The sequence below is a fragment of the Epinephelus fuscoguttatus genome, linkage group LG18 (assembly GCF_011397635.1).
Source record: "Epinephelus fuscoguttatus linkage group LG18, E.fuscoguttatus.final_Chr_v1".
Lineage (NCBI taxonomy): Eukaryota > Metazoa > Chordata > Actinopteri > Perciformes > Serranidae > Epinephelus > Epinephelus fuscoguttatus.
In genome coordinates, this window is record NC_064769.1 from 21942354 (window position 1) to 21955591 (window position 13238).

At 40.3% G+C, this 13238-nt stretch overlaps 1 protein-coding gene across 1 annotated transcript in view; it reads left to right on the plus strand.

Annotated features, from left to right (window-relative positions):
* Window positions 1-821: 821 nt before the first annotated feature.
* exd3 (exonuclease 3'-5' domain containing 3) overlaps window positions 822-13238 on the plus strand; it is a 51347-nt gene continuing 38930 nt past the window's right edge. Inside the window, exons 1-14 of the mRNA XM_049604370.1 lie at window positions 822-914; window positions 1841-1886; window positions 6388-6452; window positions 7318-7479; window positions 7985-8170; window positions 8268-8321; window positions 8451-8590; window positions 9490-9596; window positions 9684-9757; window positions 11195-11233; window positions 11321-11487; window positions 11767-11920; window positions 12102-12300; window positions 12395-12504. Coding sequence (XP_049460327.1) covers window positions 1859-1886; window positions 6388-6452; window positions 7318-7479; window positions 7985-8170; window positions 8268-8321; window positions 8451-8590; window positions 9490-9596; window positions 9684-9757; window positions 11195-11233; window positions 11321-11487; window positions 11767-11920; window positions 12102-12300; window positions 12395-12504 — 1485 coding nt within the window. The 5' untranslated portion in view covers window positions 822-914; window positions 1841-1858. The remainder of the gene's footprint in view (window positions 915-1840; window positions 1887-6387; window positions 6453-7317; window positions 7480-7984; window positions 8171-8267; window positions 8322-8450; window positions 8591-9489; window positions 9597-9683; window positions 9758-11194; window positions 11234-11320; window positions 11488-11766; window positions 11921-12101; window positions 12301-12394; window positions 12505-13238) is intronic.

Here is a 13238-nt window from a genome sequence, read left to right on the forward strand (position 1 = left end):
GAAATATATTAATGTCAGAAATAGTGAGAATCTGAAGTCTCTGAAATAAAGGACCAAAATTTTATGTAAAATAGTCAGAAAAGTACTTGCCCAAACTATATTATAATATGAAACATAGGGGTAAATCAGACTATATAGGGTTCGGAGACAGTTTGTGGTAACAAGATGACTGACTTTCATTATTATACCAAGAGATTTATGGATTTTCTTACTAACACAGTCAGTTTGTTCTCTCCAATTCAAACTCTCATCAACAAAAATGCCCCCAGATTTTGTACTGGACACTTGAGGCAGCTCAACAGACTCAATTATATTTTTGGATAAATCTTGTAGTATGTTTTTGCCACTGAAAATGATAACGTTAGATTTTCTTATAGTCAAAGGTAATCTGTTTAATCTGAACCATATGAAATAGGCAGTTAAACCAGCATTGGCATCTTTCATCAGTGAATCAACTGATGGTTATGTGGTTATGTTGAGGGGGGCAAAAACTAAATATGTAAAGAAAAACAACAGAAGATGGCAGCAGTGCAGTTTGAGCCTGCATGACAGCTTCCATTGACAAGCAAGAAGTAGATGAGAAACATGGATTTTTTTCCCCCTAAGTCAGGGCTTACAGGCAGAGAAACACACAGGGGCTTGATGCCTTTCGATAAACTCCATCGTCAAATATCTGACAGCATGGATAGTTGTGTTTACTGGTAGAGTTATGACATGGTTCAAAGGGTCACAGTCTGTAAATCCTTACGAAATAATCTGTATTTGTGCACAGTGTGAGGGCAGGAGCTGCCTGCGACGCATTACTCAGGGTGAAATTTGCACACAACATATGAGTACACTGTTCACTCAAACTCAACAAGCTAGGAAACGTTACTGTTGACTACCTGACGAGAACTGGAAGAAAGTAACACACGGTGAGTCCATTTGCGTCGGCAACGTAACGTTACATTAGCCTAATTTAATATATTTTACTTGTCAACACGTTAAAAAATGAAGCAGACTGTATAGTGGAGAGTAACATGACAAGCTAGCACTGAGGTTTGAGCTAGCTTAAAGTGAGTAACGAGCTAACCAGTAAATTAAAGCGCCCCTGGCAAAACTACTAACATTGTTTTGGCTTTTAATTAGCTGTTATATCAGACACACTCGAGCAGTTATGATATTAACACAGACACGAGTGTCATTAGAAGGTGAGCCTGTTTTGTTTGTGTCAGACAAGCTAATGTTTGCTAACAGAAAGTGTTGAAGCTAGCACTAAGGAAGTGCGATGTTACGTATCACCACTAGGTGGCGATAGAAGATAATTAAAAGCCATGGCGACAGGTGCTTCGCTCTCTTCATCCTCCATCCCCTGAAAAAAGTGCTGTTGCTCGGATAGTGCTGCATGCTAAGGCCGGCCTCCAAAGCCTGCAGTCATTCAGACAGGGAAAAACAACCAGACTTGAGGCCTTAAAAACATCCTTAGCCTGACATCAAGTCTCATGGCCAGCTGGCAGCTTGCCCTTTCTCAGGCTGCTGTTCCCACACGTCTCTCCCTCTCTCTCATCATTAGGTTGACACTTCAGCATGGTGTTTTCAACTGCTATATGCGTTATTTGGTTTGAGTTTCACTTCAGTTTTTTGGTTTGTTTGTGGGGGGGGGTTTCCCAAGACACTGCAAATGACGAAAAGCAAATGCATAATCTAAGAGACAAGTTGCACGTAGGGTATCATGTCTTGGCCTACTGGCTCAGTGCAGTTGCTTTACCATATAACTGTATGTGATGCATGTTTTAAGTTATGATAGAGATGTGTATGAGTAATTGGGGTGCTGTGTTGCTTTGTGTGCTTTCCTCAACAGACCGACAGCACCACCAAAATGAACCATTTTACTCCAGAGGCAGTGGGTATGTGTCACAGTTTTACAACACACACATCTTTCAATATTTAACAAGAAGAACAAGATATACTTTATTAACCTCCAAGGGGAAATTACATTTTTCACTCTGTTGTCATATACACATAGGCCTGAAATACACACACATGCTCAAACAGGACCTATACATGCATTAAATGGAGAGATGTCAGAGTGAGGGGGCTGCCCATGGACAGGCGCCCTGAGCAGTTGGGGGGGCTTGGTGCCTTGCTCACTGGCACCTCTCCAGCTGCCAGTCTACACTCCTTATTCAGTCTGGATGGGGACTTGAGCTGCCGACCCTGAGGTTCCCAACCCAGGACCTTATGGGCTGAGCTACTGTTGCCCCAGTAATATAGAAACAACGCACATGAGAGTTAGATGTAGAGTGATGATGGGTATACAGACTTCAAAGGTAACTCATATACAGTGGTTACAAATTTACACGTTGTCCTAAAACAATTCAGGAGAAAATAAAATGACTGGCTATCACAGGAATTGATGTAACAGCTAACAAAGCAGCGCTCTGAGCAAATCAGTCTGTTTCGATAATGTTTCGGCCAGCAGGCTGTTATGCTGAAATGAGTTTGTAACTATGTTATCACTCTTTTGGACTGTATTATCTGTGTCTTAGTTTAATAAATAAAAATCTAATCTAATAAAAATCCCAGGTCTTTTCATAGATTAAATTATCAACTCCAACTAACAGTTTTAAACACTTGTTCAGCATTTTTATGCTATTCGCTATTGTAGTGTAGAGATCAATGTGTTGCCAGTGCCTAGGTACCGGGAGTGGGCAATATATCAATTATACTGTAGTATAATAGTAGTGTAATTATAGTGTATTGCGGCTTTTACCTCGTGGGATATACAAAATGATTATATAGCAAATATCAAGCATAAAATGTTGCATCATTTTTCTTAAGCCACCAGCACAAATACGATGTGTCACACACACTTCCCCACCCATTTAGACCACCCTCTCCTGGGTTATAGTGTGTGAGCAGGCTGAGGGTTTTTCGAATCTATAGGGCCACAGACTGAAAGCTTCCATCTTGCACTGGTATTATTTATATGTGAACTGGGGAACTGTACATCTTTTTCGCAGTGAATAAATTCTCACATTTGTTTGGGCTGCTGTAGCTGTTTAAGTCTTCGGTAACCGAAAACATCTAACTGTTGACTGTGAGGCTTCAAGTTCACAGCAAAGACGTCAACACTTTTGGACCGAGATGAGCCGAGGCTTGAAAAGAGTTACACTTTGATCTATTTCATTATAACAATACTTAATTTTACTTCATTATAACAGTACTTTATTAACTTTATTGCAACAGCAGTTCTTTTAGTAGTTTAGTCTTTTGTCGTAGTTTAAAGGAGGTTTTAAAATATTGAGATATATATTGTGTATGGTGATATAGCCCAAAAATATTGCACTGTTATTTATAGGCCATATCACAGAGCCCTAGTCGTAATTTAACAATGACTCATCTCTGATTTATGGCTTTATTTAGATGTGTTTCTTGGCAACATTGGTTTGAGCTCATGGGGCGTTCAGTGATATCAGCATCGTCAGTCCTTTTTTTCCCTGTAGAGTCTGTAGATATGTGTCAGTCCACATTTGGACAGAAACCAAGTCGTAGTAAATTCTGAAGAGGTAATTAACATGCAAACACTCAGCGAACAAACATCAAAATCTGCAAGTGCTTGTACTCTCCTCGTTTTCAAGACTCTGTCATAGCACCTGTTGAAACGTTTTTCCAGCTCCTACAACAAAACACAAAAGGAGAGCAGTACTTGTAGAAGAATGTTGTGGCACCGTTCCAGTGGATTTGAGCCACTTGCACAACCTCTGCCAAGTCACACTGAAGCTGTTCTGGTGGCTGTAGCGACACCAAATGCCCCATTTAGACACTTGATCTTTGTGTTTCCTTTGTTTTGGCAGCTGCCTGGCAACAGACAGTTAGACCTGCCTGTAGATTTAGTCTCTGTCTAATTTTACTGAAATTTAAGTTTGACTTAATTGTGTTGTGAGAGTGGGAGGTTGCATCGTGTCATATTACTTGAAAATACACTTAGTGTGAACACAGAGTTTTCTCATTTCAATTGACTTGCGTCAAAATATAAAGAGAAAAAAAAATCACCCTCGGAGAGGTGAATGAGTGCATGTACTGTATGTGTGTCTGTGTATTTGTATGTGGTGATGGAGGTTATTATGTTGCAATGAATGGGGAGCCCCCAGCCCTGTCATTCATCCAGCAGCCAAGACTCTAAGGAAGCTACATGCTCCACATTCCTCTCCTCTCCTCACCTCTCCTCACACCAACAGTGAGACTGAAGTGAAGTGGATCGCGCTGTTAGTGTTTCTGTGAGCCCCTGTGCACGTACGCATGTTCGTCAGTGGGATGAATGGGCTGGAGTGGAGTGTATAACAGCAGAGGACCATGGAGAACAGAAAAAGAAAACTCTGTTGCTACTGAAATGCTTGAAATTAAAGGGCCTTTCAGTGGCTCATTGCAGTGTTTTAGCTCGTCTTAGCTCATTTATTATTCAGTCTACTTTGCTGTAGACTAGGGATGATAATGATTTATCGGTCGTTTGGAATTGAATCAAACACGTGAAATTGAATTTATCCAGTGAAGATCTGATTCTGAAATACAAACAATATGTAGTCTCCCATTAGATTCCAGCTAAAAGTAATGGTGTATTTTGAAAGCATGTTTAGCCCCCCCCCCCCCTTTTTTTTATTTAAATAAGGGATAATAGTATAATTGATTGCTAATGTGCTAATGTTACCAGTGATTGATGAAAGAAAGTGTGTACAGTTTGCAACCCAAAACCATAGACCGTTCTCCAAAGCACGCTGTCATCATGTTGCTTTCAAAGATGTGGTATTATGGTGAGGTATTGAAGTGCAGGTTAATTTTAAAAGCCTGTGCTGCATGACCAAGCAACAGTTGAGTTTCTTTTACAAAAATTAAAGCAGATATTATAGTCAAGGAGATGTACTAAATAGCAACTTATCAGGCAACTTCTAAGTAACTGGAAATAGTTTTTAATACTAAGTGGACACTAAAAACAATCAAAAAACACAAATCAGAACCGTGTATATTTTGAAAAGTAGCTGGCGCATAATTCAGTGAATGCATGATTTGTACTAAATGGGCCAGAAAAGGCAAATAGCATGGCATAACTGGCATTTTGTAAAAACTCTGAGCCAAGTGACAGTGAAAAAATGATTCTGCTTTTTGTTTTGGCAAAGAGGAGATTGTTTTTTGAGTCTATGTGCTGTTATAGAATGAGAAACAAAGCCTAGAGAAATGTACAGGGAAGGAAGGCAGACTCAGATATATAATTAGCATGTAAGTGAGATAAAATGGGTGAATCAAAGAGAAGCATAGTGACTGCAAAAACAAGCTGCAGGAGAAAGGGTGCAGCTGAAAGCTTCTCAGGCAGGTAAAGCTCTTGTGTAAGAGGCAGATTGAAAGAGACAAAAAGTGTCAGGCCAGGAGCGATGCAGTAAAGAAAGGGGCCAACACAGAGAGAGGGAGAGGCCTTTTGCTCCGCTTTCCCAGGCTATGCATCAGGAAGGTTGTATTTTTTACACCATGACCAGCGCATAGCCCTTTCCTGGGGAAATCCGAGACAAAATCGAGAGAGGCTGCTGCAGGGAGGGAGAGGAGAACAGGAAAACTAGCCCTGGGAAGGAGGCAGGGGGGCAGGTACGGTAAAGCCCACACAGCATGAGCGACCGAGAAAGAGCCGGAGCGTTTGGGAAGTCTAAGTGGAACACACGCACAGGCAGATAGACACAAAACGTGCATACATGCTTACATCTCTTGTTTCTAGGCTCTTTTACTCACCATGACCTTCCAAAAAATGCGCCCCAAGAGTCTTCTCCGGAGTATTTTGGCTGCAGATTCGGATGGAATGCAGAGCTAATGCCGGGTTCCTCTACTATCCAACCAGTCTCAGCTGTTAATCCGATGTTATGGCTGCTCTGCTATGCCTGTTTTAAATGACAGTATTTCCAGTATATCACATTACCTATAAACTAAGATTTAGGTTGGACACAAAACAAGGGATTTCAAGACAAATTTTACATTTTATTAACATGACTGGTGTTATGACAAGTACAGCTACCCACTCAGGATGACCTGCCAGTAGCGATAAATCTATTGCAGCAGACTGCTACTGCTTAAATGTAGTTAAAATTACAGTAGCTCATTAGGTCAGGTATAACTTTTGCATATTTTTAATGACTTATGTCCATGAAGATTCAATGTAGAGGATTTGCATCTTGAAAAAGTTTCATTTTCCCAATTCAGAGCTCGTCACTTTAAGGACCAAAAGTCCTAATAGAAAACCATCAGGTGTCTCACAAAGAAAAAAAAATCTATAAAGTCTGATAGGTTGGATTCCTTGACAGGTTGATAGAGGTCAAAGGTCAGAGTGAAACCCCACCTCATCTATGTGTGTGTGTGTGCTCCCCCCAGGTCTTGACCCTGCCGTGCTGAGAGACCAACTCTTCGAGCTATGGAACCGGAAAGATCTGCAGACGGTGAGAGTCACTTTCACAGCGTGTGTCAATTCCACACATGGAATATTGAGTGTGTGTGTTTACAAAGGTAGAGAGATGGAGTCTTTGTGTGTGTGTGCGAGAAGCACTTGCACAGGAAGGAACCCGAGAGAGAGCTTGGATACCGGCATGTTTAAATGAAGCTCACCAGCGTGTGTGTGTGTGTGTGTGTGCGTGTGTGTGTGTGTTAATGAGGAAACCAGAGTGTCTGTCAGTAGGAAGGAAGGAATTTGCGTTGCACTGAATGAACTTGAGATCTGTGTGAGGAGGATATTGAGTGGATGACATCTGTTTTGCAAATTAAGACGCAGGGCAAGGCATTCTCACACAGATATTATTTTCTTGTGTAGGAAGTTTCTAATGCCAGAGTTTGCATTCTTTAGCTGAGACCTAAAATCTGTCACAAGTCTCTGTGTCTGCTCTGCACAGATATTGGCTACTGTATGTCAGCCTTTTTAAAAATTCACTTGCTTGTTAACTCATTTTACCAACAGCTGTGACTCATTTACTGGCAGTATGATTATAACTGTTTTTTTAAGTCAGGGTTCCTGCGCATCCTTAAAAAGTCTTAGGTGATTAATTCATTAATATAAAAATAAGGCCTTAGTTGGTATCAGTGTCATGCTAATCAGAATAGCGGAACCAACAACACTCATTTTGTTTCTGGGATGCTTAACGCAGAGGATCCACTGTCTGCTAGCTAGCTGTCACTGCACCCTGGACGACATAGGGAAGTGCAAATTCAGCGAAAATTGGCTAAGTAACTAAGATTTTGTGGCATGGCTGAAACCGATACAAGGTAATGCATACAAGGCTCTGTTTATTTTGCCCCCCCACCCCTCCACAGCTACATTTGGCAGCCCATCATGGATTTTCAAAGCTGTCTGAGCCTCTGGAGTCTTTACTAACAATTCTGGAGGGCTGTCCAGGCAAACAGAAGGGCCGAAGCCACACCCTTGGTCATCACATCCTCATGGAATTCCAGACGTGGATGAAAGAACATCCTCAGGTAGACGGAATATATAAAACAAACCTTTTTAAAGGTCTAGTGTGTAGGATTTAGTGGTATCTAGTGGCGGAGTTGCAGAATTAAATATTCCTCCATGTGCCAAGCATGTAGGAGAACTACAGTGGCTGATGTGAAAATGCAAATAGCCCTGTCTGGAGCGAAAGATGATACTGGAGCACATGGATCATTTAAAGTGGTGGTGTATATGGGACATTTTTTTGTCACTGACCTCCAGATGATCTCACACTTCATGGCCACACACGTATTACCACTTCCTTTATGACAGCTATATTAGCTCCAGCAGATCCAGAGTCGTCTCATGAATAACTTTATTTTAAAATTCTCTATCAGCAGCAATTATTGCTTTATGTTTCAGGCTCTTATTTTTTTCTGTTGTTGGTATTTTCAGTCTTAGTGTCGAGCAAGATAATGTCTTTTTCCACATTTTAAGAATATTTTTTCTGTATAAATATTTGGTTTCTCGTCATTTTTGTCCCTCCATCAGGTGACTCTGAGCTCACTCCCAGAGCAGCAAGCAATAGCACTTCAACGGCGGGCTCTGAGCCTACTAACAGATACCCAGCCCAGCTTTGTAGACGGCCTCATAAGCATCTACCAACTCAATACCCTGGATCCAGCCACACTCCGACTGAACATCGTGAGGCTGCAGGCTCTTCACTGCTACAAAGAGGTGAGTTCCTCATTTGACATTTACATCATTTTTTTAATGCCAGAAAGATTTCACACAAAAAAAATTGACACTGAATTACACTTTGTGTTTGTCACAGGCAGCAGTGCTCAGCATAAAGCTGAACTTACAGGAAGAAGTGAATATGGAGGAGGTGTGCCAAACGTTTCTTTATTCATAAACATTGAATACATAAGCATACTTAAAATGTGTTAGATCTGATCTTTGCAAAATGGCCTCATCAAAAGCTTTCAAAATCATCACCTACAATCTTCTCCTGCAGATATGTGTACCACTGATCTTGCAGAATAAGTTGCCACTGGCAGAGTCCTTCGTCACAGGCCACAGTCATCTAGAACAACGACTGGTCACACTGCTCGACTCGTGGTGTCACCCCAGCTTCAGTGGTGAAGAGATAAGCAGGTATTGAACATATGTGAACATGTGGGAATGTACAGCAGTGTTTCCCCTATATTAAGTTAGCAGTGGTGGTCAGTGGCGTCTTAATGATAAGCACCACTGCTAAAGATCTCCCTATACACAATTAACTCACTTCTACTACTGTTATACTTTCTATGCTTTAAGCAATAAGTGTCAGGCAGGATCAAGAATTATAAAATTAACACCATCAACAGCAGATATTCCTTCTGTATAGTTTAAGGCTGATAAGAAAAGCCGATCAGATAACATAAAACGTGCAAGACGATCTCTCTACATGCTGCTAAAATACCTTTACTGGTCTGTTGATTCTGACTAACTGTAGTTCATACTGAACATTCACTGTTAGCTCACCTACCTGTCCCAAATGCAGACACACCGTCTCTCTTTTCTCACTCGCCACACACACATACCACACTAAACGCTTCTGTAGATGCTGCAATACATTCGTCTGTTTTCTGACCGTGTTTACAATTAGCTTTGTTTTGTCCTGTATTGTACCCACATGACCGACATGGCATCTTAATGCGTACCAGCTGTCATCTGCATTTCTCCAGGATTTGAGTCGTTTTCTCTCTGCGACTGAAAATGCAGGGTTGGTTAGGGGAGACCGGTGTTAGAGTCACAACATTGGTAAAAACATTTCAAATGATGCATCTGATTTGAGCATCATGATGTATAGGAGGCATTTTATTAAAAGTAAATTGACATCTACAACTGTGTACAAATGTGTCTTCTCATGTCAGCGGACACCCTGAATATCTTCAGGAAGTGCAAAAAAACTCATGCAATCCTAGGGGAATTACTGTACAGTATGTATGTAGGCATCAGTGTGCAGCTGTATGAAGTCATGTGGTTTTAACTGCATCTGTGTGTTTCCATAGGCAGTTCCCTCACTGCTCTTTGACCAAACAGTGCATGAGCCAGATCCACCCCAAGTTGCTCACCAAACATGTCTACAGACTCATGGAGAGGTTCAACATTGACCAAGGTGTGTAACCGGACACGTGCGTACATGTTCATGTATGGATGATCACCCAAAGGCAGAAATGATTGCAATCTCGTCTTTTTGACCCAGGACTGTGTCCCAATGCTCTACACAAGAGGAGGCTGGACTCTTTACGTTTCCTCATGTACAAGAGGTTTGTGGAGGTAGGTGATGCAGCAGGCTTTCTATTTCATTTAAGCATCGTAATCTTTACAAGGTATTCACATGCTACATTTTTTAATCTCCTTTGAATTAATGGCAGTGGCATTAATTTCAAGGTTGTGCTCTTCACTTTAAAAGCAGTGCATGGTCTGTCAGACTCTAATTACTTGGGAGGAATTTCCTGGATATTTCAAAATATATGTAAAAGAGGAGTGGGGACTTGGCCTCTTGTGAATAAGTAATGTACGTATGAGAAGCAAGAGAAGACTTAAGAAATATTTTTAAACATTTAAGCGTTAAGACAAGCTTGGCACATAAATACTGCTATGAAACATGAATAGCCCATGGGTTTCGGCTCAAGTTAACTGACCACAAAATCGTCTAAAAATTAAATTAGATGTGTTTGAATTTTGATACACTGATAAATGCTGTGTTTTTTAAACACCAAAGCAACACTAGAGGTATTTGTTTTATTAGGTTAGTGCAGTTTTATCATAGAAAAAATAAGGGAAGCAGAAGCATGTGTCTGAGAAGTATTTATTCAGATTGTTAAGTTTTTCTTCTCAGATCTCGTGTTGCCGTTTTAGTTACACATACGTCAACTTGAATCACTGATCAAAAGTCATAATCATGCGTGCTGTAGCCAATAAAAGCTTGTAAAAGATCTCAGTGGAGTTGATTTTTATGGTGTGATGGATAGATTCAGTTCCTTAAAACATGAGCAGATGACGGCATTAGAGGTTTTCTAAAGAAATACTTTTAAGCCCAGACTTGTGGGTGCCAGAGAAAAACACTGATTACTGTTAACATATTATTATATTATTATATTTATTCACCCAACTTTATCAATAAATAAATGCAGCAGGACCTTTCACAAAGGGTTCCAGTGGATTCTTAGAGGTCTTAAAGGGCACTGAATTCATTATTTTGTATAAAAAAAAAAAAAAAAAGTCTCATTTGGTATTAAAATGTCTTAATTCAATCTTTTAAATGTCTCAAAAGTACAAAGACCTGGGAGACAGGATTTTATGAATCTTTCTTTTCTGAGGCAGCATTGTAAAATCTTAAAATAATTGGCAGCATATATAATATGAGGGAACCAACAACACTCATGTATTGTTTCTGGCCGGAATGCTCAGAGCAAAGGATCCACTGTCTGCTAGCTAGCTGTCACTGCACCCTGGACGATATCGGGAAGTGAAAATTCGACAGAAATTGGCTGTTTAATTCAGATTTTTGTGGCATGACTGAAACTGGAACAAGGCAGTGCATGAAAGGCTTGGTGTGTTTTATGCAAAAGGTTTTACAAGCCTTGCATACAGGGAATCAAAGCAGTGGAATCCCACATGCCAAGTGTTAAACGCGATCGCAATATGGACGAGGAAATATTGGAGTCAGATTTCCCATTTATTTGTATTCTGTACTCTATTTTCTTTTAGAAAAGCATGACAGAGGAGAACTGGAGCGACCATGTACAGGTAGGTGTGTAGAGATACTATACTGTCTTATTGTATTGGTATCAATAAGGTATTCGGGTTGTGTTTTTTAACTGCATGTATGTATAGTACGTTGTGGCAGATGACTCTGAGCTGCAGATCCTATTAGTGGAGATGTTGGTGAAGTACTGTGGTCTACAGAAAGCCTCTCAGTGGTCACTGAGATACAACATCCCCAGGAATCGACTTCCCTGTGGGGTATGGGAAACTCAGCAGAGTCTACCGCCTGATCTACAGTGAGTTGGCCAAAATATGCATAAACATATCCTTTTATGCAACTTGCGGTATACACAGGCTGTGCTTGCTTTATATAAAGAGGCATAGCTGCAGCCTCAGAGTTTTTATCCCTGAGGTTCCATCCTGAGCATAGGTTTTATTCACTAAATACCCTGCTTACATATTGCATGTCACTCTTTTTCCTTTCTTTCATGTTTTCTGTCCACTCTCACTCTGCAATGGCTGTGTTGTGTTTTTCTTTTCTAACAAAAATACACACATTTGTCGCCTCTGCTTAGACAGATAGGTCTGAGTGGTTCAGCACAAGCTGAGGAGTGGATACCGTCTCAGTCTCACCGTCAGAAGTTCTACCAGGTGCCGCTCACCAAGGACAAGGTTCATTTTGTGGACTCGCTGGAAACTCTTCAGAGATGTCGAAACATTGTGCTGAAGGTACAGAGAACTAAATGCTTGATTTAAAAAAGGTTTTGTGTCTCTAAATCAACCATTAATGAGAATATTTGTATCTAATGGGAAGGCAAATGTGGTTACTATTAAAAGTATTTAATATGAATCTTTTTTTATAGTTATTTTTACTGCTGTCTTGCTCACTCCTGTCTTTATCCTCTCTCAGGACGGTGGTATAGTAGGAGTTGACATGGAGTGGCAGCCCACATTTGGCTGCATCTCAACTCAGAAAGTTGCCCTGATACAACTTGCAGTTTCGGACCAGGTTTTCTTATTAGACCTTTGTGCAAATGGATTCTGTCAACACCCAGACACTATCAGTTTCATCAGGAGCTTGTTCTCTGACAGAAACATCCTTAAACTGGGTAAGAAACAGACTTGATGAAAGTTAAATCAAATTCGTTTTAGGCCTTTTGTCTATACTTCTGTCTCTTACATTTCTCCTTTGTTGCCGTTCAGGTTATGGTATGTCAGGGGATCTCAAGTGTCTCTTGGCCACCTGGCACCAGCTTTTAGAGGAGCCACTGCAGATGGAGGGGATGCTTGATCTTCTTAATATACACCAGAAGGTAACATTATCCTGTCATTCACATAACTTCATACAGACTACTTCTAAATTTATTCATGCAGTTGGTCTTATGGTGACAATAGAAGAGACACTGTTAGAGCATCAGGCCTCTTTAAAGCTGTAGTTGGCAACTTTTATGATAAATAACTAATCTGATATTTGCTAATATATTTGCACAAAATGAGACAGACCATCTGTGAAAAAATGGTGTTCCTCTGCCTACTCTTTTGTCTTGTCTTGGTTCTTATTTTTCAGCTAAACAGTACACTAAAATATGTTTCTTGATTCATATGATTGATCGGTGTTGCCTAGTTGAGTAGTTGTGATTGACATGAATGGCTGCTGTGTTAGAGACTCCTCGACTCTGATTTATTGTTTTCGGTGTGACAGATTCTAGTGAATGCTATTCAGGGTTCCTATGGTCATGGAAAACTAAAAATCTTTGAAAGTTTTGGAAAAGTCATGACATGTTTTTGGTGTGTAATGAAATCATTACACTCATGAATAAGCTTCCATGTAATGTAACAATGGCAAATTTATTTTCTGTAGCTGTTGATGTAACGTTTCATTTACTATCACGTACGTTTCTCCATTTTCTCTCAGCATTCTGTCTCTCCCCTCATGTGTGCCAGTTAGCTGAAATTATATTTGAATGGAATTTGAATCCTGTGTCTTTGAAAAAATGCAAGAAAAAAAAACAAAAACTATTAAGGATCCTTGATAAGTCATGGAAAA